Source organism: Scyliorhinus canicula, chromosome 18 (genome assembly GCF_902713615.1).
Source record: "Scyliorhinus canicula chromosome 18, sScyCan1.1, whole genome shotgun sequence".
Lineage (NCBI taxonomy): Eukaryota > Metazoa > Chordata > Chondrichthyes > Carcharhiniformes > Scyliorhinidae > Scyliorhinus > Scyliorhinus canicula.
In genome coordinates, this window is record NC_052163.1 from 62,627,436 (window position 1) to 62,654,755 (window position 27,320).

Below are 27,320 nucleotides of genomic sequence, written 5' to 3' on the forward strand. Positions count from 1 at the left end.
AGGGGGGGCTGCCCGACCAGTGGTCGACGGAGCAGCGAGTGAGGTTCTTGAATAACAAGCTTCAGCAGCAGAGGAAAGAGGCCCTTGAGAACCTGGCCAAGGTGGTGGAGCCGCTGAGATCTGGGATCGGGCGCGTTGAGCAGAGGCTGGAGTCCCAGGGCCTGTAGGTCCAGAAAATGGAGGAGACGGTGAGGGAGCACAAGGAGCAGGTGGCCTCGTTATTGGCTGAGGCAGAAGTGATGCAGGAGAGCCAGAAAAAGCTGGAGAAGGTGGAGGATTTGGAGAATCGCTCCAGAATGCAAGACCTCAGGATTGTCGGGATGCCCAAGGGCACTGAAGGTGTGGAGACCACAATGTATGTGGCAAGTATGCTGGAGAAATTGGTGGGGAGGGGGGCCTTTGTTAGGCCCATGGGGGTGGACCGAGCCTATAGGGCACTGAGGAGGAGGCCACAGGCAGGCGAGCCGCCGAGGGCATCGATGGTGCAGTTGCACTGCTTTCTGGACAAGAAGATCCTTCGATGGGCAAGGCAGACTAGGAAATGTATCTGGGGAAGTAACAATCTGCAGGTGTACCAGCATATGGGTATGGACCTGGAGAAGAGGAGGGCCGGGTTTAACCGGATTAAGGCTCCCCTCTTCAGAAAGAGGGTGAAATTTGGGGTATTGCACCCAGCCCACCTGTGGGCGACTTTCCAGAAGGGAGAGCTTTAGTTCAACATGTCAGAGGAGGCAACAAAACTTATGAGGGACAATGTACTGGGATGAGTGTGAGGACATTGAACTTTGGAGGAGTTTTGTGTGCTCTTTAAAATGTTTGGTGGTGAGTTTTCAGGGGCAGGTATTTACGGGGAAGCAACGAAGGTGAGAGTGACTTTTGTTACTCTTGAGGGATAGACGGTTAGATTGGTTGGAGGAGGGGGGAAGGGGGTACTGGAGAGAGGAAGGGTGGTTGGAGGCCTTGGATAGGGGCCACCCTGTTAGCTGGGCGGGCCAGTTAACGGGAGTAAAGTGGGGGTTGCCAGGAGGAAAGTGTGGGGGGGGAAGGAGTTGTTTTTTTTGCTGGAGGGTGGTGGTGGTGGTGGTGGTGGGGGGGTAGTTGCTGACATGAGTGTGGTTGGTGTGGCACAGTTAGGAAGGGATCGATGACGGTGGACATCTGAGGATGGGGGTGGAGGACGCGTGATGCGGCTGGCTCAAAAAGGGATATGGCTGATTGGCAGGGGAAGGGGACGGGAAGCCACACGACCGGGTTGGTCACATGGAATGTGAGGGGGTTGAATGGGCCAGTAAACAGTCGCGTGTATTCACACATCTGAGGAGTTTGAAGTCTTATTTGCAGGAGACGCACCTAACGTTGGGGGACCAGACGAGGCTGAGAAAGGGATGGGTGGAGCAAGGGGTTTCCTTCGGTGCCGCATAGGAAGACGAGGGTGGGTGCCGGTGTTCGTTATTAACCAGGTTATGTTCGAGGTGGTGAGTATTGTGGCTGATAGGGTGGGGGTGGGTAGATTATGTGATGGTTAGTGGAAAGTTGGATTGTTGATGGTTCTGGTAAACGTCTATGCCCCAAATTGGGATTGGGGGGGTGGAAACACTGGAGGCTGGATGTGGGATTGTTGGCGGATAAGGAGATGTGTGAGTGGGTGAGGGCTGCCAATCGGGGTTACGTGGAGCTAAACTATACGGCCACTACTCTGTGGGAGGCACTCAAGACGGTAGTCGGGGGGAGTTTATATCGATCCAGGCGCAAAGGGAGAAAACACAGCGGGAGGAGAAGGCTAGGTTGATGGACAAAATTTTGAGGATTGACAGGAGATGCTCGGAGGCGCTGGAGGCAGGACTGCTGAAGGAGTGAAGGAGAGACAGGGGCTCCAGATGGAGTTTGGGCTGGTGTCTATGGGGAAGTTGGTGGGGCAGCGATGGAGTTCCAAACGGGCAGTGGATGAGTATGGGGAGAAGGCGAGTAGGCTGTTGACCCATCACCTCACTTCTGGCATTCAGCTGGGTCTGCAAGACGTAAAGGGCTACAAGATGAAGGCATGTAAAATTACATGTTCAAACGCACCCCTCCCTGATGAGCTCAACGCATTCTATGCATGCTTTGAGCAAGAGGTCAGCAAGAGTACGCCCTCCACCTCAGAAGCCTCGGATGAACCTGTATCTGAGGTCACCATTGCAGATGTCAGAGCAGCCTTCTCGAAGGTCAACCCACGGAAAGCCACTGGCCCAGATGGGGTACCCGGGCAAGCACTCAGGTCTTGCGCAGATCAGCTGGCAGGGGCATTCGCAAACATCTTCAACCTCTCTTTACAACAATCTGAGGTCCCGATCTGCTTCAAGAAGACGACCACTAAAGAAAAGCCAAGCAGCGTGCCTTAATGACTATCAACCCGTGGCTCTGACATCCATCATTATGAAGTGCTTCGAAAGGTTAGTCATGGCACGAATCAACTCCAGCCTCCCGCTTTGCCTATCACTCCCAACAGGTCCAAAGCAGACGCCATCTCCCTGGCCCTACACTCAACACTGGAACACCTAGATACCAAATACACCTATGTCACACTCCTATTTATTGACTACAGCTCAGCCTTCAACACCATTATTCCTACGAAACTCATCTCCAAACTCCATGGCCTGGCCCTCAGCTCCTCGCTCTGCGACTGGATCCTGAACTTCCTAACCCACAGGCCACAGTCAGTAAGGAGAGGCAACAACATCTCCTCCACGATCATCATCCTCAACACCGGTGTCCTCAGCCCCCTACTATACTCCTTATACACCTATGACTGTGTGGCCAAATTCCCCTCCAACTCGATTTTAACATTTGCAGATGACGCCACCGTTATGGGTCAGATTTCAAACAATGACGAGACAGAATACAAGAATGAAAAAGGGAATCCGGTGAACTGGTGAGACGACAATAATCTCTCCATCAACATCAGCAAAACGAAGGAGATTGTCATCGACTTCAGGAAGCGTAGTGGAGAACATGCCCCTGTCTACATCAATGGGAACGAAGTAGAAAGGGTCAAGAGCTTCAAGTTTTTAGGTGTCCAGATTACAAACAGCTTGTCTTGGTCCTCCCATGCCGACACTATAGTTACAAAAGCCCACCAACGACTCTACTTTCTCAAAAGACTAAGGAAATTTGGCATGTCAGCTACGACTCTCACCAACCTTTATAGATGCACCATAGAAAGCATTCTTTCTGGTTGTATCATAGCTTGGTATGGATCATGCCTTGCCCAAGACCGCAGGAAACTACAAAAGGTTGTGAATGTAACCCAATCCATCACGCAAACCAACCTCCCATTCATTGACTCTGTCTACAATTCCCGCTGCCTCGGATAGGCAGCCACCATAATTAGGACCCCACGCAACCCAGACATACTGGCTTCCACCTTCTTCCGTCAGGAAAAAGATACAAAAGTTTAAGGTTACGTACCAATCGACTCCAGAACAGCTTTTTCCCTGCTGCCATCAGACTTTTGAATGGACCTACCTCGTAATAAGTTGATCTTTTCTCTACACACTAGCTATGACTGTAACATTATATTCTGCAGTCTGTCCTTCCTTACCTATGTACGGTATGCATTGTATGTATAGCATGCAAGAAACAATACTTTTCACTGTATACTAATACATGTGACAATAATACATCAAATCAAACCAAATCAGCTGTTTTGTCCGTGTTTGAACGAAGGCTGTAATGAGGTCAAGCACTGAGTGACCCTGGCGGAACCCAAACTGAGCATCCGTGAGCAGGTTACTGCCGAGTAAGTGCCACTAGATAGCACTGTTAATGACTCCTTCCATCACATTTCTGAATGTCCTCATTCTTGTGTACAGGCACTCCTGGGCAATTTTCCACATTGCCGAGTAGATGTTGTAGCTGTACTGGAAAAGCTTGGCTAGGGGTGTGGCAAGTTCTGGAGCTCATGTCTTCAGTATTATTGACGGAATATTATCAGGACTCAAAGCCTTTGCAGTATCCAGTGCCTTCTGGCCTTTCCTGAGATCACGTGAAGTGAAACGTATTGGCTGAAGACTGACATCTGTGATGCTGGGGGCCTCTGGAGGAGACCAAGATGGATCATCTACACTGCACTTCTGGCTGAAGATTGTGAATGTCTCAGTCTTGTCTTTTGCACAGATGTATTGTGCTCCTCCTTCATTGAGGATGGGAATATTTGTGGAGCCTCCTCCTCAAGTGAGTTAATAGTCCACCACCATACACGGCTGGAGATGGCAGGACTGCAGAGCTTAGATCTGATGCATTTGTTGTGGAACAGCTTAGCTCTCTATTATTTGTTGCTTATGCTGTTTGGCACACAAGTAGTTCTGTGTTGTAGCTTTACAAGATTAATACCTCATTTTTTATGCCTGATGTGGCTCCTGGCATGCTCTCTTGCACCCTTCATTGAACAGGGTTGATTCCTTGGCTTGGTGGTAATGGTATGGTAGAGTGGGGGACATGCCAGATCACGAGGTTGAAGATTGTGATGGCCCACAGCATCACATTCAGTTGTTAGGTCTGTTCGAAGTCTATCACATTCATCACAGTGGTCGTGCTAAACAACACGATAATCTTTAATTAGTGTCACAAGTAGGCTTACAGTAACACTGCAATGAAGTTGCTGTGAAAATCCCCTAGTCGCCACATTCCGGCGCCTGTTTTGGTACACGGAGGGAGAATTCAGAATATCCAATTCACCCAACAGCACGTCTTTTGGGACTTGTGGGAGGAAACCGGAGCACCCGGTGGAAATCCACGCAGACACAGGGAGAACGTGCTGACTCCGCACAGTGACCCAGGTCTGCGCCCTTCATTAGCAACACACCTCTACATTTCATCAGCAAGACATCTGCACCTTTCCTCAATAACACAGCTGTGTCTTTCCTCAACAATACAAATGGGCAGACAAAAGCAAGATGGCGCCTGAGCATGGCGACACACTGCAAGCTCTCCCAAACAGATCCTCTTTTACATGTTACAATCGTACTAATCTTTTAAAATTTAATTCTAACACTAACATTATCATTAACCTTTCTCTTTTACAATGTTAGACCTTTGTGTTGCCCTATTATGTAATTTCTTTTTATTTTATTTTATTTTCATGTACCAAATGTTCTGTTTGAGTCGCTCGCAAAAATACTTTTCACTGTACCTCGGTACATGTGACAATAAACAAACAAATACAAATATACAATTCGTTAGTAATACACCTGTACCCTTCACCAACAACACGGTAGGCAGGGGCAGCATGGTAGCACAAGTGGATAGCACTGTGGCTTCACAGCGCCAGGGTCCCAGGTTCAATTCCCCGCTGGGGCACTGTACAGAGTCTGCACGTTGTCCCAATGTCTGTGTGGGTTTCCTCCGGGTACTCCGATTTCCTCCCACAATCCAAAGACATGGCCATGATAAATTGCTCTAAGTGACCAAAAAGGATAGGAGGGGTTATTGGGTTACGGGGATATGGTGAAAGTGAGGGCTTAAATAGGTCCGTGCAGACTCGATGGGCCAAATGGCCTGCTTCTGCACAGTATGTTCTATGTTCTATGAACACATCTATATCTTTCCTCAACAACACACCTATAACTTTCGTCAACAACACACCTGTAACTTTCCTCAACAACACACCTATACTCTTACTCAACACAACTGTACCCTCATTCAACAATGCACCTGTATCTTTCCTCAACAACACACCGTTACTATTTGTCAGTAAGACAGCTGTACCCTTCATCATCAACACACGTGTACCATTCACCACCAATGCACCTGTACCTTTCCTCAACACACCTGCACCCTTCCTTAACACACCTGTATCTTTCCTCAACACACCTGTATCTTTCCTCAACACACCTGTATCTTTCCTCAACAACACACCTGTATCTTTCCTCAACACACCTGTACCTATCCTCTGCAGCCCCCCTGCACCCTTCTTTAATAACACGCCTGTATCTTTCCGCAACGCAGACCTGTACCCTTCTTCAACAACACAACTATACTCCTTCAACAACACGCCACGACCCCTTCCTCAACAACACACCTGTCCCTCTTCCTCAACACACCTGTCCCCCTTCCTCAACACAGCTGTACCTTTCCTCAACAATACGTGTTTATCTTTCAGCAACCACACATCTGTATCGTTCCTCAGCATCATACCTTTACACTTCCTCAGCAACACGCCTGCACCCTTGCTTCACAATACACCTGTATTTTTCTCTATAACACAGCTGTACCCTTCCTTCATCAATAACACACCTGTATCCCTTCCTTTACACCACACGTGTATTTGACCTCAACAACACACCTGTATTGGGCGGCACGGTTGCAGTTGTTAGCACTACTACCTCAAGGCGCTAGTTACACACCTATAACTTTTCTCAACAACACACCTGAACCTTTTCTTAACAACATACCTGACGGAGGGTATCCTCAATGTGAAGACAGGACTTTGGCTCCACTTTGACTGTCCGGTGGTCACTTCTACAGATACTGTCCTGGACAGAAGCATATGTAGCAGGCAGATCGGTGAGAATGAGGTCAAGTATGTTTTTCCCTCTTGTTGGTTTCCTCACCACCACTGTACTGTATATTTCCGGTCCGGTGGGCAACCTCGGAGGCATCATAGGAATCCTGGGGAGTTTGGTCAATGCGTTGGATGCAAATTGAATATGGAAAAAGAGAAGTGTTCTCGATTGAGACTAAATAGCAGGAAAGGAGGCTCGGGGATTTGCTGTTTAGGGTAGTAGGGATGGGCTTTAGATATTTGGGTGTCCAGGTGGCGCGGAGCTGGGTGCAGTTGCACAAATCTGGCTCGGTAGGTGGAGCAGATGAGGGCGGACTTTAAGACCTGAGATGTGCTGCTGCTGTCGATGGCAGAGCGGATGCATCCAGCAAAAATGTTGGTGCTGCCAAGGTTTCTGTTTGTGTTTCAGAACCTCCCAATCTTCATCCCCAAGTGGCTTTTTAGGAAGGTCAATGGGCTGATCTCTGTATTTGTGGGTGGGGACGACCCTGCGGGTTAGGAGGGCTTTCTTGGAGCGGGGGCGAGGGGGGGGAGGCTGGCATTTCCCGAATATGATGAATTACTACTGGGCAGCGAATAATGCTACAGTTAGGAAATGGGCTGTGGGGGAGGGGTCGATGTGGAGACAAGTGGAAGAATTACAGGTCTGCGCTTTAAGCCTGAGATCTGTAATAAAGCAGTCAAGTGTTTCACCTGCTTTCTGGACTCTTTGCCTGAAAATATATCTATCAAAACTTTTATCTGAAGCTCACAATACTTGTCGCACATTTATAGATTACTTTATTATATTTTTTTAAATGAGCCTAATCCTCAAATCGGAATGAGTTGAATATTTCTAGGGCTTGCGGTCCAGGCATTGTTAGAAATAGTGCTATTTTTCGCTGGTCGCTCGCCACTTCGAGGTCTAAGGCAGAGATATATAATTCAAACTGCTGTTTGAAATTTCGCCAGTTAACATCAATTTTACCCAATGTCCAAAATTGGCGTGAAGTTTTCAAACCTTCCATCCCACTTTGACTTGCTTCAACGAGGTCGTGGAAATCATAGCCTGGTAGAAATTTTTTTTTCATCGCAATTTTTTTAAAAATGTTTCTTCCCTTGCAAAACCTTTCTATTTTATCTCAACAAGTTCTCCTGGTACTATGTGATGTTCCTTGATTTCTGGATAAGGATGGTTTTGATGTGTAGTTGTTCAACAAAGAACATCAAGCTATGTTGATTAACAAAGCTAATTTATTAACACTACTTGTAACTAGATTCAAACGTCTTACTACGATACAAAGGTTGCTAAATAAACAATGCTATAACTCTATCTACAGATCTCCTCAACACACGTCTACTCTCTGTCCCGCCGAAAATGAAATGAAAATCGCTTATTGTCACGAGTAGGCTTCAATGAAGTTACTGTGACAAGCCCCTAGTCGCCACATTCCGGCGCCTGTCCGGGGAGGCTGGTACGGGAATCGAACCGTGCTGCTGGCCTGCTTGGTCTGCTTTAAAAGCCAGCGATTTAGCTCAGTGAGCTAAACCAGCCCCTGTGAGCTAAACCGAAACACCTACTTCCAAAATTAAGGGTGTCACGTGATCTACATGACTGCTTTGATCACCATCTGGTGATAAACATAAAATTGTTTTTTAAAATATTTTTATTAGGGTACTTGCAAGTTTTTATAATAATAACAATAACAGTGACATAAACATGGTACAATAAAATTTTCACCATAATCTTCATACACCACAGACATTAAACAACAATCTGGCCCTCTTCCCCTAACCCCTTTGGAATTCTGCTTCTGCTGACATTTTAATTTTGCCCGAGAAAGTCGACAAACGGTTATCACCTCCGGTGAACCCAACCATTGACCTTCTTAAGGCGAACTTTATTTTCTCGAGACTGAGAAACCCAGCCATGTCACTAACCCAGTCCCTCCACATTACTCCCTTTGAAGGGACTCCCTTCGAGTCCCTCCACATTAATAAGATCCGTCTTCAGGCTACCAGGGAGGCGAAGGCCAAGACGCTGGCTTCTTTCGCCCCCTGAACTTCCAGCTCTTCCGATACTCCAAAGATCGCCACCTCCGGACTCGGCACCACTCGTGTTTTGAGTACCGTGGACATTGCCTTAGCAAAACCCTGCCAAAATCCTCTAAGCTTCGTACATGCCCAAAACATATGGACATGATTTGCTGGGCTTCCCGCTTCACCTTGCACACCTGTCCTCTACCCCAAAAAACTTGCTCATCCGGGCCACTGTCATGTGTGCCTGGTGGACTACCTTGAATTGTATCAGGCTAAGCCTGGCACCCGATGAGGAGGTATTAACCCCGCTTAGAGCATCCGCCCACAGACCCGCCTCTATTTCTCCTTCTAACTCGTCTTTCCTCTTGCGTGTAAGCTCCTCCATCGGAGTTACCTCCGATTCCAAAAGTTCCTGGTAAATATCTGATACCTTCCCCTCTCCCACCCAGGGTCTGGTTTTCCTTTTTCTGCTTTTGCAAGCCTTTCAGCTTGGCTGCTGGCTCGCCGGTGTCTCAGTTAGTTGAGTGGTAGGTGGGAGTTAAGTTGGAGGAGACATTTTGGTACTTCTGGACGTTTTGGTACTTCTGGTGTCTGTTTGATGGGTTTGCAAGATCTAATAGAAAGTTTCAAGGAGGAGCACGGTAGCACAGTTGCTTCACAGCTTCAGAGTGCCAGGTTCGATTCCCGGCTTGGGTCATATCTGTGCGGAGTTTGTACTTTCTCCCCGTGCCGCGTGGGTTTCCTCCAGGTGCTCCGGTTTCGTCCCACAGTCCAAAGATGTGCAGGTTAGGTGGATTGGCCATGCTAAATTGCCCTTAGTGTCCAAAAAGGTTGGGGTTTTTTTTCATAGAATTTACAGTGCAGAAGGAGGCCATTCGGCCCATCGAGTCAGCACCGGCTCTTGGAAAGAGCACCCTACCCAATGTCAACACCTCCACCCTATTCCCATAACCCAGTAACCCCACCCATCACTAAGGGCAATTTTGGAACTAAGGGCAATTTATCATGGCCAATCCACCTAACCTGCACATCTTTGGGCTGTGGGACGAAACCGGAGCACCCGGAGGAAACCCACGCACACACGGGGAGGGTGTGCAGACTCCGCACAGACAGTGACCCAGATGGAATCGAACCTGGGACCCTGGAGCTGTGAAGCATTTGTGCTATCCACAATGCTACCGTGCTGCCCGTTATGGGTTATGGGTTACAGGGATAGGGTGGAGGTGTGGGTTTAGGTAGGATGCTCTTTCCAAAGGCCGGTGCAGACGCGATGGGCTGAATGGCCTCCTTCTGCATTGTAAATTCTATGAACAGCTAGTCTCATTTTTTTATCGTATAAATTCAGAGTACGCAATTCTTTTTTTCCCCATTAAGGGGCAATTTAGCGTGGCCAATTCACCTACCCTGCACATCTTTTTTGGTTGTCGGGGTGAGACCCATGCAGACATGGGGAGAATATGCAAACTCCAAACAGATAGTGGCCCGGGGCCAGGATTGATCCCAGGTCCTTGGCGCCGTAAAGTAGTAGGGCTAACCACTGCGCCACCGTGCAGCCCTAGCTAGTCTCACTTTAACATGCACTTGCCCAATCTATCCAAGGCTTTGGGATCTAACCCTTTCACCTCGGTGACTGTGCTGTTCAGTACTGGTCCCCACAAACGGAGACCAAGTGGAATGGCACTCAGTGGTGAGGGATCTTCCAGGGGATGAAAGCCTCTGGCACTGCTGGTGCCAGCCTGGCATTGCCAGAGTACTCAGATTGCACTGGCAGGGGGCATTCCAGGGTGCCAAGCTGGAATTTTGCACACTTTTGTGAGGGCCACGAAGAATCCAGCACGAGTTTTTAAAGAGTCAAACAGACTCTTTCCCCCTCTAGCCGGTACTGGTTCCCCCTCTAGCCGGTACCACACTGGCCAGCTATATTTATACAGCTGCACTGCTAACGATTGCCCCACTCCCCTCTCATTGAGGAAGCTCATATTTCCCAAGTAACATGGGGTACCCAATTGTCCCCAGCCAATAGGATCCGGGCAGGGTATAACACCTGTGCTGGAGATCGGGCCTGGGGGTGCCCTACCCCTGAGTTGGGGCATTGGGGGGAACTGGGGTCGCATCGAGGGGTCGAGAGGTTAATTTAAAACCGGCGCTGGCCCCTTGATTCCCGCTCAGAACGGACACTGTTTTGTTTTGGTTAGATCGCGCCCTAAACGTTATATAAAATTACCAGAAATTTGCTTAAAAGAGCTATTGTAGTCACACAAAGCAATCTGTGGAAGTAAAAGTATACTGGGGAAAACAGATTTTGCTGTGCATGATGTTGATGTGAGGGATCCAGTTTCCATAAGGCAACACCCTGGGGGAAAGGCAATTATGATGCAATGAGGCAAGACTTAGAATGCATCGGCTGGAGAGGAAAACTGCAGGGGATGGGCACAATGGAAATGTGGAGCATGTTCAACGAACAGCTACTGCGTGTCCTTGATAAGTATGTACCTGTCAGGCAGGGAGGAAGTGGTTGAGCGAGGGAACCATGGTTTACTAAAGCAGTTGAAACACTTGTCAAGAGGAATAAGGACGCTTATGTAATGATGAGACGTGATGGTTCAGTTAGGGCGCTTGAGAGTTACAAGTTAGCTAGGAAGGCTCTAAAGAGAGAGCTAAGAAGAGCTAGGAGGGGACATGAGAAGTCTATGGCAGGTAGGATCATCAACAAAAAGCAGTGGCCCCAAAACAGATCCTTGTGTTTTGGGGCCACTGCTTTTTGTCATTTTTATAAATGACCTGGAGGAGGGCGTAGAATGATGGGTGAGTAAATTTGCAGATGACACTAAATTCGGTGGAGTTGTGGACAGTGCAGAAGGATGTTACAAGTTACAGAGGGACATAGATAAGCTGCAGAGCTGGGCTGACAGGTGGCAAATTGAGTTTAATGCAGAAAAGTGTAAGGTGATTCATCTTGGAAGGAATGATAGGAAGACAGAGTACTGGGCTAATGGTAAGATTCTTGGTAGTGTGGATGAGCAGGGAGATCTCGGTGTCCATGTACATAGATCCCTGAAAGTTGCCACCCAGGTTGAGAGGGTTGTTAAGAAGGCGTATGGTGTGTTAGCTTTTATAGGTAGAGGGATTGAGTTTCGGAGCCATGAGGTCATGTTGCAGCTGTACAAAATTCTGGTGCGGCCGCATTTGGAGTATTGCGTGCAGTTCTGGTCGCCGCATTATAGGAAGGATGTGGAAGCATTGGAAAGGGTGCAGAGGAGATTTACCAGGATGTTGCCTGGTATGGAGGGAAGATCTTATGAGGAAAGGCTGAGGGACTTGAGGCTGTTTCCGTTAGAGAGAAGGTTAAGAGGTGACTTATTGAGGCATACAAGATGATCAGTGGATTAGATAGGGTGGACAGTGAGAGCCTTTTTCCTCGGATGGTGATGTCTAGCACGAGGGGACATAGCTTTAAATTGAGGAGAGATAGATATAGGACAGATGTCAGAGGTAGGTTCTTTACTCAGAGAGTAGTAAGGGCGTGGAATGCCCTGCCTGCAACAGTAGTGGACTCGCCAACACTAAACGCATTCAAATGGTCATTGGATAGGCATATGGACGATAAGGGAATGGTGTAGATGGGCTTTAGAGGGGTTTCACAGGTCGGCGCAACATCGAGGGCCGAAGGGCCTGTACTGCGCTGTAATGTTCTATGTTCTAAATCCAGTAAAATTGGCTCAAGTGCGGAAAGAAATTTAATAAATGTTTCAAAATTACATCATAGAGCCCAGTCATAGCAATTGAAGTTCTCTATTGTAATGGTGTCAAAACCAGATGGATTCTGCGATTTTGAGGCTATGCCCTGACGCTGGTGTGGGAACGGTGGCATTTTCCGACCGGAATCTCGGGACAAAACGGCCACCGATCCTCTGTTTAGTAGGGGGCTTGCAGGCTCCTGGCTCTAGCTGCCGATAAATTGCTGGGTCCGCGGCCACACATGTGCATGGCGGCGGCCTGCAGCGGCTGTGCTGTGCAACATGGTGCCCGCCGGGCGCGGACCCGCTCTTCCAAATAGTCCCCCCCTCCCCTCTTTGGCCAGGCTCGCAACCCCCGGACCACCCCCAACAGTGCCCCAGCCCTTGCCAAAGCCCACGCTGCCCGCGGATCGGCTATCCCCCGACTGTGGCGGTGCTTGACTGAGTCCGCAGCCGCCACGTCGAGTTCCCAACAAATAATAGCATGAAACCCCCACGTCGACAGGAGCTCGGCCAGTCGAGGGCTGAGGTAACATTCTGAGGCCATCCACACGGCGTGCGGTATACTAGAGTACGCCACTTTAGAAGGGGCGGAGTATTGCGAAGGCGGCGGCGGCATCCCCCCCCCCTCCACGTTGATTCTCCAGCCAATCGCCGAACGCGATTTCAGCGTCAGCGACCGGAAAATCCTGCCCTATGTATTGATTACCGCAAAGTGAACACAGTAACAAAGGTGGATTCATTTCTTTTCCACGACTTGAGGATTGCATTGGGAAAGAGGGACAGTCTACACTTATCACAAAAATTGGCTCGTTGTGAGGATATTGCAAGTATATATCAAAAAAGATAAAATATATCAGCTTTTGGGATGGTGGATGGCCTGTATTAATGCAAAGTAATGCCCTTTGGTATTGAAAATGCACCAGCAACATTTTAGAGACCAACGAAAATATGATTGAGCAACTGAGCAATTTTGCTACATAAACTGATGATAGTAGTATTTAGTCAAATATGGGGAGAACATTTACAACATTTGAAGGAACTGTTTGATTAGCAAGAAGCTAATTTTGTTACAAAGTCAGCTAAAGGTAAAATTGCGAAACCGCAAGTTACATGTTTAGGCCACACAGTGGGACATGGTCAAATGGCCTCATGAAATACAAAAGTAAAAAGCTACTATAGAGTTCCAAGTGCCTTCAACAAAACTGAAATATATATCTCGGCTTATAGTGGAAATCTGTGCCAAATTTCCAATGGAGTTGCTCCACTGACTGGTTGCTGAATAAGAACGGAAAATTCCAATGGACTCAGGAGTGTCCGACAGCTTGAAAGCTGGACTAACTACTAAACCTCTTTGATCAGCACCTAATTATACAAAGCAGTGTGGGCAGCACGGTAGCACATTGGGAGCACTATTGCTTCACAGCTCCAGGGTCCCAGGTTCGATTCCCGACTTGGGTCACTGTCTGTGTGGAGATGGCACATTCTCCCTGTGTCTGCGTGAGTTTCCTCCGGGTGCTCTGCTTTCCCCCGACAAGTCCCGAAAGGCGTGCTGTTAGGTTAATTGGATATTCTGAATTCTCCCTCAGTGTACCTGAACAGGGGGCGTCGGAGTGTGCCAACTAGGGGCTTTTCACAGTAAGTTAATTGCAGTGTTAATGTAAGCCTACTTGTGACCATAAAGATCATTAAAAAAAACGTTAAAGTTGGCTATTGGCACCTGTGATGTGGGTGCTTTGTTTCCACAAGACAATGAATTGGAAATTGCGAATCATAGAATAGACTCATAGAATCACTACAGTGCAGAATTAAGTCCATCGTGTCTGCACCAACCCACCCAACCTGCACATCCCTGGATATTAATGGGCAATTGATCATGGCCAATTCACCTAACCTGCACTTCTTTGGGCTGTTGTGGAAACCGGAACGCCTGGAGGAAAACCGTACAGACACGGGAAGAATGTTCCAACTCCACACAGTCACCCAAGGCAAGAATCGAACAGGATCACTGGCACTGTGAGGCAGCAGCTCTAGCCACTGTGCCACCCAGAAGCTGATAGTATATTTCTCTGGAAGTTGGATGTACCAGAAGAAATATTCAACTTTAGAGAAAGAAACTTAGTGGTAGCTTTGCAGTATTTTGTGTATGTTGCGAACAACTCTTCAGAGACAGTTATATATGCTGACCACAATTCTTTTAAATTTCTGGAGAAGTTTCAAAATAAAAATGCTAGGCTGTTTCAGTGGAGGTTATTGTTTCAACCGTTCAATATATAAATTATACATGCATCTGGACAAGAAAATGGAATTGCAGGTGTGTTATGAAGAGTTGAATATTCCAAAGATCGTGGACCAGGGAAGGCGGTGGCGTAGTGGCATTGTCACTGGACTAGTAATCCAGAGACCCAGGATAATGCTCTGTGGTCATGGTTTCGAATCCCGTACCAGCCTCCCCGGACAGGCGCCGGAATGTGGTGACTAGGGGCTTATCATTGAAGCCTACTCGTGACAATAAGCGATTTTCATTTTTTCATTTTTCGATAGTTGCTGGAATTTGAATTCAATAAAAATCTGGAATTAAAATATGTCTAATGATGACCATGAATCACTGTCAATTGTCATAAAAACCCATCTGGAAATCTGCCATCCTTACCTGGTCTGGCATTTAACTCCAAACCCACAAACAATGTGGTTGCCTCTTAAATGCCCTCAGGAATGGGCAATGACGTCCACAACTCATGAACGAATATTTTAAAAATGGAGAATGCACTGGAATTAACTCTTATTTTTAAAACAGATTTGTCTATATTTTTACGGTTGTTGAATGTACGCTATATTGTAATCATATTGTAGAAATAAATAATACAAAATGGGTTAAGAAAATGAAACCACCTTTTTTAAATTATGACGATTCATTTTTTTTAAGGAGAGGGAATAGATTTTTTTGAGGAATTTGGTGTTATTCTGTGAAAAAGGCAGTGTGTATGTGCACCTGCAAATGATTTAATTAAGCTGGGGAAAGGTTACTAGAGACAGGTAGTCTGGGAGGTTTAGAGTTGTTCGCCTTATGCATTGGTAATGAAATATTTTAGTGCATGAGGTACAAGCATATTTGCATTTTTAGATAACTTGAGTTTGTTTGAATATCAGAGGGAAGTCAGAGGTGACAATAAACATTTTACTGTGAAGGTGTAACACCTGCCCTTCTACCTCCTCCCTACTCACTATCCAAGGGTCTGAACACTCTTTTCAAGTGAGGCAACACTTCACGTGCACCCCCTTCAATCTGGTCGATTGTATTTTCTGCTCCCAATGCAGTCTACTCTACATCGGAGAGACTAAACAGACTGAATGATCGCTTTGCAGAACATCTTCGGTCCATCCGCAAGCAGGACCCAGGCCTTCCTGTCGCTTGCCATTTCAACTCACCATCCCTGGTCTCATGTCCACATGTCCGTCCTTGGCCTACTGCAATGTTCCAGTGAAGCCCAGCGCAAACTGGAGGAGCAGCATCTCATCTTCTGATTAAGTAAGTTACAGCATTCTGGATTTAACATTGTGTTCTACAACTTCAGACTGTGAACTCTCTCCTTCACCTTCAACCTATCTACTTTCACTTCTTCCATCGATCTGGTTTTCCCTCACTATTGTCCCCCTCCCACTTGGGCTATCTGTTCCCTATTCCTAGTTGACCTTTGGCACACTGTGTATCTGTTCTTCCATTAACACATTCTAATCTCTTTAAATGCCACTATCAGCAACTTTCTTAATCTTAATAACCCCCATTTACATTCCCTTTGACTTTCTGTTCACGGCATCCTTGTCAATCTCCACCTATCACTAGCCCACTATCCAGCCCCACTGAAGACTCTAAATGTTGGCTCCCTTCTCTCTCCACAGGTCCTCTCAGACCTGCTGAAGTTGTCCAGTATTTTGTGTTTTTGTTTCAGATTCCAGCATCCGCAATAATTTGCTTTTATTTTCCTGTTTCCTTGATCTTATTCCCACGCTTCCCTCATCTTATGAAGACCCTTGGGATCGAGAGTGCTTGAAAGGTTGTGTAAGTGGGTTATTTGGAAGTTTATGCACTTCCTCCAACACCTTGATTTCACCTCTGCACATTCCTGATGATAACACTCAGTGTCATCCCAAATGAGCCTTCTTCATTCTGGTCAGTCACAAGCCAGGGTCTCCCACTAAACTGTGGATCACCCAAAGTTCCAATCCTGTCCCCATGTCAGCTGATATTGTTAACAGTTCTCCTTCTTTAGGACAAGAGTGGTCCAAAAGGAAGAGTGCTAAATTGGGGAAAGGCAGAGTATAACAAAATTCGGCAGGAGATAGGAAATGTGGATTGGGAGCAGCTGTTTAAGGGTAAATCCACATTTGAAATGTGGGAGTCTTTTAAGGAAAGGTTGATTAGAGTGCAGGACAGACATGTTCCTGTGAAAATGAGAGATAGAAATGGCAAGATTAGGGAACCATGGATGACGGGTGAAATTGTGAGACTAGCTAAGATGAAAAAGGAAGCATATGTAAGATCGAGGCGACTCAAAACTGATGAAGCTTTGGAGGAATATCGGGAAAGTAGGACGAATCTCAAACGCGCAATGAAAAGGACTAAAAGGGGTCATGAAATATCTTTGGCTAACAGGGTTAAGGAAAATCCCAAAGCCTTTTATTCGTATGTAAGGAGCAAGAGGGTAACTAGGGAAAGGATTGGCCCACTCAAAGACAAGAGAGGGAATTTATGCGTGGACTCAGAGGAAATGGGTGAGATTCTTAATGAGTACTTTGCATCGGTATTCATAAAGGAGAGGGACAAGACGGATGTTGAGGCTAGGGATGGATGTTTAAATACTCTAGATCAAGTTGTCATACGGAAAGGGGAAGTTTTGGGTATTATAAAAGACATTAAGGTAAACAAGTCCCCAGGACCGGATGGGATCTATCCCAGGTTACTGAGGGAAGCGAGGGTCGAAATAGCTGGGGCCTTAACAGATATCTTTGCAGCATCTTTGAGCACGGGTGAGGTCCCGGAGGACTGGAGAATTGCTAATGTTGGAAGGGTAGCAGGGAAAATCCATGGAATTACAGACCTGTGAGCTTGACGTCAGTGGTAGGCAAACTGTTGGAGAAGATACTGAGGGATAGGGTCTATTCAAATCTGGAAGAAAATAGACTTATCAGTGATAGGCAGCATGGTTTTGTGCAAGGAAGGTCATGTCTTACAAACCTAATAGAATTCTTTGAGGAAGTGACAAAGTTAATTGATGAGGGAAGGGCTGTAGATGTCATATACATGAACTTTAGTAAGGCATTTGATAAGGTTTCCCATGGCAGGTTGATGGCAAAAGTGAAGTCGTATGGGGCTCAGGGTGTACTAGCTAGATGGATAAAGAACTGGCTGGGCAACAGGAGACAAAGAGTAGTGGTGGAAGGGAGTGTCTCAAAATAGAGAAAGGTGACTAGTGGTGTTCCACAGGGATCCGTGCTCAGACCACTGTTGTTTGTGATCTACATAAATGACCTGGAGGCAGGTATAGGTGGTCTGATTAGCAAGTTTGCAGATGATACTAAGACTGGTGGAGTTGCAGATAGCGAGGAGGACTGTCAGAGAATACAACAAAATATAGATAGATTGGAGAGTTGGGCAGAGAAATGGCAGATGGAGTTCAATCCAGGCATTTTGGAAGATCAAATTCAAGAGCGGACTATATGGTCAATGGAAGGGTCCTGAGGAAAATTGATGTACAGAGAGATCTGGGAGTTCAGGTCCATTGTACCTTGAAGATGGCAACGCAGGTTGATAGAGTGGTCAAGAAGGCATACAGCATGCTTGCCTTCATCGGACGGGGTATTGAGTACAAGGGTAGGCAGGTCATGTTACAGTTGTATAGGACTTTGGTTAGGCCACATTTGGAATACTGCGTGCAGTTCTGATCGCCACATTACCAGAAGGATGTGGATGCTTTGGAGAGGGTGCAGAGGAGGTTCACCAGGATGTTGCCTGGTATGGAGGGTGCTAGTTATGAAGAAAGGTTGAGTAGATTAGGATTGTTTTCGTTGGAAAGACGGAGGTTGAGGGGGGACCTGATTGAGGTATACAAAATTATGAGAGGTATGGACAGGGTGGATAGCAACAAGCTTTTTCCAAGAGTGGGGGTGTCAGTTACAAGGGGTCACGATTTCAAGATGAGAGGGGGAAAGTTTAAGGGAGATGTGCGTGGAAAGTTTTTTACGCAGAGGGTGGTGGGTGCCTGGAACGCTTTACCAGCGGAGGTGGTAGAGGCGGGCACGATAGCATCATTTAAGAGGCATCTAGACAGGTGTATGAACGGGCGGCAACAGAGGGAAGTAGACCTTGGAAAATAGGAGACAGGTTTAGATAAAGGATCTGGATCGGCGCAGGCTGGGAGGGCTGAAGGGCCTGTTCCTGTGCTGTAATTTTCTTTGTTCTTGTTCTTTAGGTGTTCTTTTTTTTTCTCTCCTTTTGAATCTTACCAACCCTCTCCTCAAAAAGCCAAGCCTTGATCCCACTATCCCTGCAAACTACCATCCCATCTGCAATCTCACTTTCTTTTCCAAAGCTTTGCAACATGTTGTTGCGTCTGTAAATAACATAACAATATTTACCTGATCTCACTGTTTAAATCTCTCCAACCAGGCCCACCCACAGTATTGAAATAGCTTTAATCAAATCACAAATTACATCCCATGTAAACATTACATATGTAACCCTTCCTCTTGTTTCTTGACCTGGGTACAGCATTTGACATGGTTGAACACACCCTTCTCAAATTTCTCTCCAGCTGGGTGGGGCTGCTCTCAGCCGGTTCCATGGGCAGCATGGTGGCACAGTGGTTAGCATAGTTGCTTCACAGCTCCAGGGTCCCAGGTTCGATTCTCGGCTTGGGTCACTGTCTGTGCGGAGTTTGCACTTTCTCCCTGTGCCTGCAAGGGTTTCCTCGGGGTGCTCCAGTTTCCTCCCACAGTCCAAAGATGTGCAGGTCAGGTGGATTGGCAATGCTAAATTGCCCTTAGTGTCCATAAAGGTTGGGTTGGGTGGGGCGGCTGGGTTACGGGGACAGGGTGGAGGTGTGGGCTTGGGTAGGGTGTTCTTTCCAGGGGCCGGTGCAGACTCAATGGGCTGAATTACCTCCTTCTTTCTGCACTGTAAATTCTATGATTCCATAATTCTATGATAATAATGGTTAGAGAATCACTTGCAATGGCTTCTCTTTCTGCTCCTGCACTGTTACTTCCAGTATCCCCACGGATTAATCCTTGGTTACCTCCTTTTTCTCAACTGCATGTTGCCCTTTGGCAACATTAGCTAAATTAGTATTCACATGTACACTGACAACACCCAACTCTACCTCATGAGCATCTCTCTTGACACTTCCACTGTTGACAAATTGTCAGACTGCTTATTTGTCATCCAGGACTGGATGGCAGAAACTTCATCCGATAAAATACCATGAAGGCTGATGTAATTGTTTTCAGTCCGTGCTCCAAATTCTGTGTCCTTACTCGTGACTCCAATCCTCTCACTGGTAACAATCTGAGATTAAGCCAGTCTGTCACAGCTCTGGGATCACAAATTTGTGTTGAAATGAGGTTCGAACCTCACATTCGTGTCATCTCTCAGACATTCTTTTTCTACCCCAATAACATTGTTTGATTTCAACTCATCTCAACTAATCTGCTACTAAAATCCTCATCCTGCCTTCAATATCTCTATATTCTAAGACAATCCGAGCAGGTATCACGCATTCTACACTCCAAAGATTTGAGGTAATCCAAACCTCTGCAGCCCTTGTCTTAACACGCATTAAGTCCCATTCCACGATCACCCCTGCTTACTGGTGAAACAACAGCTAGATTTTAAATTTCTCACCCTTGTTTTCAAATTCCTCCAATGCCTCCCCTCTCCCTAGCTCTGCAATCTCCTCCAACCCTCCGAGATATCTACCCTCCTCTAATCTTGGCCTCTTACGCATTCCCAATCATAATTGCTCCATGACTAGTTGCCTAGGCTTCTAGCTCTGGAATTCCCTCCCTATACTTCTATGCTTCTCTATCTTGCTTACCTCCTTTAAGATACTTCTTAAAACCTTTCTCTTTGACAAATCTTTTGGTCATCTGAAATAGTATCTCCTTTGTGGCTGTGTCATAGCTAGTTTCAAAATGCTCCTGTGAAACATCTGTTTCATTATGTAAAACGCGCTATACAAATATAGCTGTGTTGCTATTGTTGTAGATAAGAAATCTAGAGGCCTGAACTATGGAGTCATAGAATCAGAATGGCATAGGAGGCCATTTGGCCCATCAAATCCATGTTGGCTCTCTGAAGAGCAATCCAGTCTGTCACATTCCTCCACACCACCCCTATAGCCAAAGAAGCTTAAGTGCATACTCAATTTAATTCAATCCATTGATTGTTTCCACTTCCACCACCCTCGTGTTCCAGGTCATTATCACTTCCTATTTCAAAGAAGTTCTTCCTCAAATCCCCCCTCTTGCCAAAACCTTCAATCAGTTTCCCCTTACCACTGTCCCATCTGATAATGGGAACAGCTTTTCTCTTGTTTACTTTATCTAAACCTGTATTAATCTTCTACTTCCTTATCAGATCTCCCCTCAACCTCCTTTGCTCTAAAGAAAACCTCAGCTTCTCCAAATTAATCTTGTTGCTAAATTCCCATATACCCGGAACCGTTCGGGTAAATCTCCTCTGCACCTTCTCAAGGACCTTCGCATCCGTCCTAAAGTGTGGTGGCCAGGACTGGATGCAATAACCCAGCTGTGTCCTAACTAGAGCTTTATAAAGCCTGATAAGTGCAAGTTCAAATCTCACCGAGCCAGTTTGTGAATTTGAATATTTTAATAATCTGGACCTAAAAAAGTAGAAGTGTTCTTACACATGTTATGTTGCCAAGGAAACATGACTGGTTCAGAACTGTCCTGGAAAACCTGCCATCCTTACTTGGTCTGCCTATATATGACTCCAGTGCCATATAAACTTGTGGTTGATTCTTAACTGCCCTCCGAAGTGAGCTAGCAAGACACTCAGTTATAACAAATAAAAGACAACCCAGCACCACCTCTTCAGGACAACAAGGTAATAAATGCCGCCCTTACTAACAGCACCGAATCCTTAGAAAAACATTTTTTAAAAAGTAATACATTGTATGTGGAATCTGAGAGGCATGGTATGGTGTTAAATAAGGTCTCCTTTATTTCAATGTTGCAATCCCTACATCTTACTTTCTGTTATGTATGTGTTCTCTTTTGGCTTTTGCAGAAAGAAAAAAAAGTTTAATATGGTCCAGCAGGTGGTAAGTTAGAATTAAACTTCACGCAAGTAATTTGTACAATATCTCCCGTGACACCTCATCTACAATTTCCCAACGAGCCAACAGAACAGAACAAGTATGAAGCTGCCTGCTGGTAGCTTGTTAATTCCCTTGCCGTTATTTTCGCACAGCAATCACCAAAAAGGCTCAGCTGCAAGAGCCAGGGAAGTTGAGTCGAGGGAAAAGGCTCCCTGAATGACTCAGACCTGTTCAGACCTGCATTCTATCCGCAAGGGACGCTGGTGACGGACAACAGACAATGCTGGGTGTGTGTGTGTGCGTGGGGGGGGTGTCAGTGGCTGATGGAAGCCAAGGGGACAAACCGTTTCCGATTGTTACTTACACCTGCTCCACTGCATCCTCCTCTCCGCGGTAGCAGCTGCGCAGGAGCTGCCCGTTGCTGGAGTCGAACATGTGCTTCTTCAAGAAGGCAGCCGCCCGTGCTGCACGCTGAACGTAAACCTTCTCCCCGAGAGCCGCGCCCGCTCGAGCAAAACCAGAAATCATGAGACCTGTAGCAGGAAGAATGAAGACCATGGTTAAACAATAATTACAGGATGCAATAGGTCGCTGGGATTGTCCTCTTTCGATTAAAAATGAGTTTTATTAGGTGTTTTGATTCAAATAAATAAGGAGAAACTGTTTCCGCTGACTAGACGATCAATAACCCGAGATGAGGAGACTTGTTTGTTCCACACAGCTAGTTGCTGTGATCTGGAACTTCTGAAAGGCAGCAAGAGGCACATTAAATAATATTTTTCAAATGGGAATTGGATAAATACTTCAAAAGGAAATAGGCAGGGCTATATGGAAAAATCAAGGAGATGAACAAATTGGATAAACCTTTCAAATAGCCAGCAACAGACACAATGGGCTGAAAGAATTCCTTCAGTGTTGCATGAGTCCGTGGTTCTATATACATTTGTTCCCATATAAAATCATGCCTCTGCTACAAGCCTTCCCTCCCTCTTACATCAGGCAGGGCAAATTCCTATTCAAAAGTATCAACCAGGGAGACTGTAACATGATACAGCAGGAATTTAGACACTCTGTTTTGAGATAGGGATTTATTGTTGTCCGATCTTCTGCTGAAACTGTTGACTCTCCCTGGGAAGGAAGACTGAGTTGGTGTTCACGGGTGTGGAGGGGGAAGACAATGGTTTTGCTCTTTCCAATATTAAATGGACGAAATTGCTGCTCATGCAATGTGAGATGTCAGGCGAATTGGAGGGGAGTTACAGCTGAATGTTGTTGCATACAGGATGCTGTTTGCAAATGTCATCAATGGGCAGCATGGTAGCAAAAGTGGATAGCACTGTGGTTTCACAGCACCAGGGTCCCAGGTTCGAATCCCCGCTGGGTCACTGTCTGTGCGGAGTCTGCACGTTGTTCCCGTGTCTGCGTGGGTTTTCTCCGGGTGCTCCTGTTTTCTCCTACAGCCCAAAGACGTGCAGGTTAGGTGGATTGACCATGATAAATTGTCCTTAGTGACCAAAAAGGTTAAGAGGGGTTATTGGCTCATGGGGATAGGGTGGAAGTGAGGGCTTAAGTGGGTCGGTGCAGACTCGATGGGCCGAATGGCCTCCTTCTGCCCTGTATGTTCTATGTTCTATATAATGGGCAGCATTCAAAAACAATTGGAGGAGGCCAAAGGTAGAAGCTTGGGGGATTTGAGGGGTAATGATCCGGGATCAGCAAGAGAAGTCATTGTAGATGGTCCTCTGGCTAGAATTTGATAGACAAGAACAGGATAATTCTGCAAGTGCAGTTCCAATCGTCTGGACAACAGAAGAGTAGCATTGGAGGTGGATAGAACATAGAACATTACAGCGCAGTACAGGCCCTTCGGCCCACGATGTTGCGCCGTCCTGTGAAACCCCTCTAAAGTCCCTCAACACTATTCCCTTATCGTCCATATGCCTATCCAATGACCATTTGAATGCGTTTAGTGTTGGTGAGTCCACTACTGTTGCAGGCAGAGCATTCCACACCCTTACTATTCTCTGAGTAAAGAACCTACCTCCGACATCTGTCCTATATCTATCTCCCCTCAATTTAAAGCTATGTCCCCTCGTGCTGGACATCACCATCCGAGGAAAAAGGCTCTCACTGTCCACCCTATCTAATCCTCTGATCATCTTGTATGCCTCAATTAAGTCACCTCTTAACATTCTTCTCTCTAACGAAAACAGCCTCAAGTCCTTCAGCCTTTCCTCATATGATCTTCCCTCCATACCAGGCAACATTCTTGTAAATCTCCTCTGTACCCTTTCCAATGCTTCCACATCCTTCCTATAACGTGGCGACCAGAACTGCACACAATACTCCAAATGCGGCCGCACCAGAGTTTTGTACAACTGCAACATGACCTCATGGCTCCGAAATTCAATACCTCTATCAATAAAAGCTAACACACCGTACACCTTCTTAACAACCCTCTCAACCTGGGTGGCAACTTTCAGGGATCTATGGATATGGACACCAAGATCTCTCTGCTCGTCCACACTACCAAGAATCTTACCATTAGCCCAGTACTCTGCCTTCCTGTTATTCCTTCCAAAATGAATCACCTCACACTTTTCTGCATTAAACTCCATTTGCCACCTGTCAGCCCAGCTCTGCAGCTTATCTATGTCCCTCTGTAACTTGTAACATCCTTCTGCACTGTCCACAACACCACCGACTTTAGTGTCATCTGCAAATTTACTCACCCATCCTTCTACACCCTCCTCCAGGTCATTTATAAAAATGACAAACAGCAACGGCCCCAAAACAGATCCTTGTGGCACACCACTAGTAACTGGACACCAGTCAGAGCATTTCCTATCAACCACCACTCTTTGTCTTCTATCAGCTAGCCAATTTCTGATCCAAACTGCTAAATCACCCTGAATCCCATGCCTCTGTATTTTCTGCAATAGTCTACCGTGGGGAACTGAAATCCATATACACCACATCAATTGCTTTACCCTCATCCTGTTAGGTCACCTTCTCGAAGAACTCAATTAGGTTTGTGAGGCACGACCTACCCTTCACAAAACCATGTTGACTATCTCTAATCAAATTATTCCTTTGCAGATGATTATACATCCTATCTCTTATAAACCTTTCGAAGACTTTTCCCACAACAGAAGTAAGGCTCACTGGCCTATAGTTACCGGGGTTATCTCTACTCCCCTTCTTGTACAAGGGGACAACATTTGCTATCCTCCAGTCCACTGGCACTATTCCTGTAGACAAAGATGACTTAAAGATCAAAGCGAAAGGCTCAGCAATCTCCTCCCTAGATTCCCAGAGAATCCTAGGATAAATCCCATCCGGCCCAGGGGACTTATCTATTTTCACACTTTCCAGAATCGCTAACACCTCCTCCTTATGAACCTCAAGCCCTTCTAGTCTAGTAGCCTGTATCTCAGTATTCTCCTCGACAACTTTGTCTTTTTCCTGTGTGAATACTGACGAAAAATACTCATTTAGCACCTCTCCTATCTCCTCGGACTCTACGCACAACTTCCCACTACTGTCCTTTACTGGCCCTACTCTTACCTTAGTCATTTTTTTATTCCTGACATACCTATAGAAAGCTTTAGGGTTATCCTTGATCCTACCTGCCAAAGACTTCTCATGTCCTCGCTTGGCTCTTCTTAGCTCTCTCTTTAGAGCCTTCCTAGCTAACTTCTAACTCTTAAGCGACCCAACTGAACCATCACGTCTCATCTTCACATAAGCCTCCTTCTTCCTCTTGACAAGTGTTTCAACTGCTTTAGTAACCCATGGTTCCCTCACTCGACCACTTCCATCCTGCCTAACAGGTACATACTTATCAAGGACACGCAGTAGCTGTCCCTTGAACATGCTCCACATTTCCATTGTGTCCATCCCCTGTAGTTTTCCTCTCCAGGCGATGCATCCTAAGTCTTGCCTCATCGCATCATAATTGCCTTTCCCCCAGCAATAACTCTTGCCCTGCGGTTTATACCTATCCCTTTCCATCGCTAAAGTAAACGTAATCGAATTGTGGTCACTATCACCAAAATGCTCACCTACCTCCAAATCTAACACCTGTCCTGGTTCATTACCCAGTACCAAATCCAATACGGCCTCGCCTCTTGTTGGTCTATCTACATACTGCATCAGGAAACCCTCCTGCACACATTGGATCCAAAAACGGATCCATCTAAAGTACTCGAACTATAGTGTTTCCAGTCAATATTTGGAAAGTTAAAGTCCCCCATAACAACTACCCTGTTATTTTCGCTCCTATCCAGAATCATCTTTGCAATCCTTTCTTCTACATCTCTAGAACTTTTCGGAGGCCTATAGAAAAGCCCTAACAGGGTGACTTCTCCTTTCCTGTAACTTAACTCAGCCCATACTACCTCAGTATTCGAGTCCTCATCAAATGTCCTCTCAGCCACCGTAATACTGTCCTTGACTAACAATACCACCCCTCCCCCTTTCTTACCACCTTCCCTGAGCTTACTGAAATATCTAAACCCCGGCATCTGCAACAACCATTCCTCGCCCTGCTCTATCCATGTCTCCGAAATGGCCACAACATCGAAGTCCCAGGTACTAACTGTTGGAACCATCACATTCACCACACTAACCCATGCCACAAGCTCACCCACCTTATTCCGGATGCTCCTGGCATTGAAGTAGACACACTTTAGACCACCTTCCTTCCTGCCGGTACACTCCTGCAACTTTGAAACCTTACTCATGGCCTCACTACTCTCAGCTTCTTATGTACTGGAGCTACAATTCAGGTTCACAATCCCCTGCTGAACTAGTTTAAACCCTCCCGAAGAGCATTAGCAAACCTCCCCCCGAGGATATTAGTACCCCTCTGGTCCAGGTGTAGACCATCCCGTTTGTAGAGGTCCCACCTACCCCAGAATGAGCCCCAATTGTCCAGGAATCTGAAACCCTCCCTCCTGCACCATCCCTGCAGCCACGTGTTCAACTGCTCTCTCTCCCTATTCCTCGACTCGCTAGCACGTGGCACGGGTAACAACCCAGAGATAATAACTCTGTTTGTACTAGCTCTAAGTTTCCACCCTAGCTCCCTGAATTCCTGCCTTACATCCCTATCCCTTTTCCTACCTATGTCGTTGGTACCTATGAGGACGACAACTTGGGGCTGCTCCCCCTACCCCTTAAGGATCCCGAAAACACGATCTGAGACATCGCGGACCCTGGCACCTGGGAGGCAACACACCAACCGCGAGTATCTCTCGTTCCCACAGAATCTCCTATCTATCCCCCTAACTATGGAGTCTCCAATGACTAATGTTCTACTCCTTTCCCCCCTTCCCTTCTGAGCAACAGGGACAGACTCTGTGCCAGAGACCTGTACCCCATGGCTGTCCCCTTGTAAGTCCCCCCCCCCCAACAGTATCCAAAGCGGTATACCTGTTACTAAGGGGAACGACCACAGGGGATCCCTGTACTGACTGCTTACCCCCACCCCTTCTCACCATCACCCATCTATCTTTATTCTTTGGTGTAACTACCTCCCTGAAGCTTCTATCTATGACCCCCTCTGCCTCCTGAATGAACCGAAGTTCATCCAGCTCCAGCTCCAGTTCCCTAAAACGGTTTTTGGGGAGCTGGAGTTGGGTGCACTTCCCACAGATGAAATCAGCAGGGACACTGACGGCG

General features: G+C 46.5%; 1 protein-coding gene across 3 annotated transcripts in view; it reads right to left on the bottom strand.

The window, feature by feature from the left end:
• Positions 1–27,320, bottom strand: part of spata20 (spermatogenesis associated 20) — a 590,771-nt gene that overhangs the window by 356,544 nt on the left and 206,907 nt on the right. For all 3 annotated transcript variants that reach the window (XM_038776992.1, XM_038776994.1, XM_038776993.1), the window contains one exon: positions 22,000–22,168. In XM_038776992.1, the coding sequence (XP_038632920.1) occupies positions 22,000–22,168 (169 nt within the window). The remainder of the gene's footprint in view (positions 1–21,999; positions 22,169–27,320) is intronic.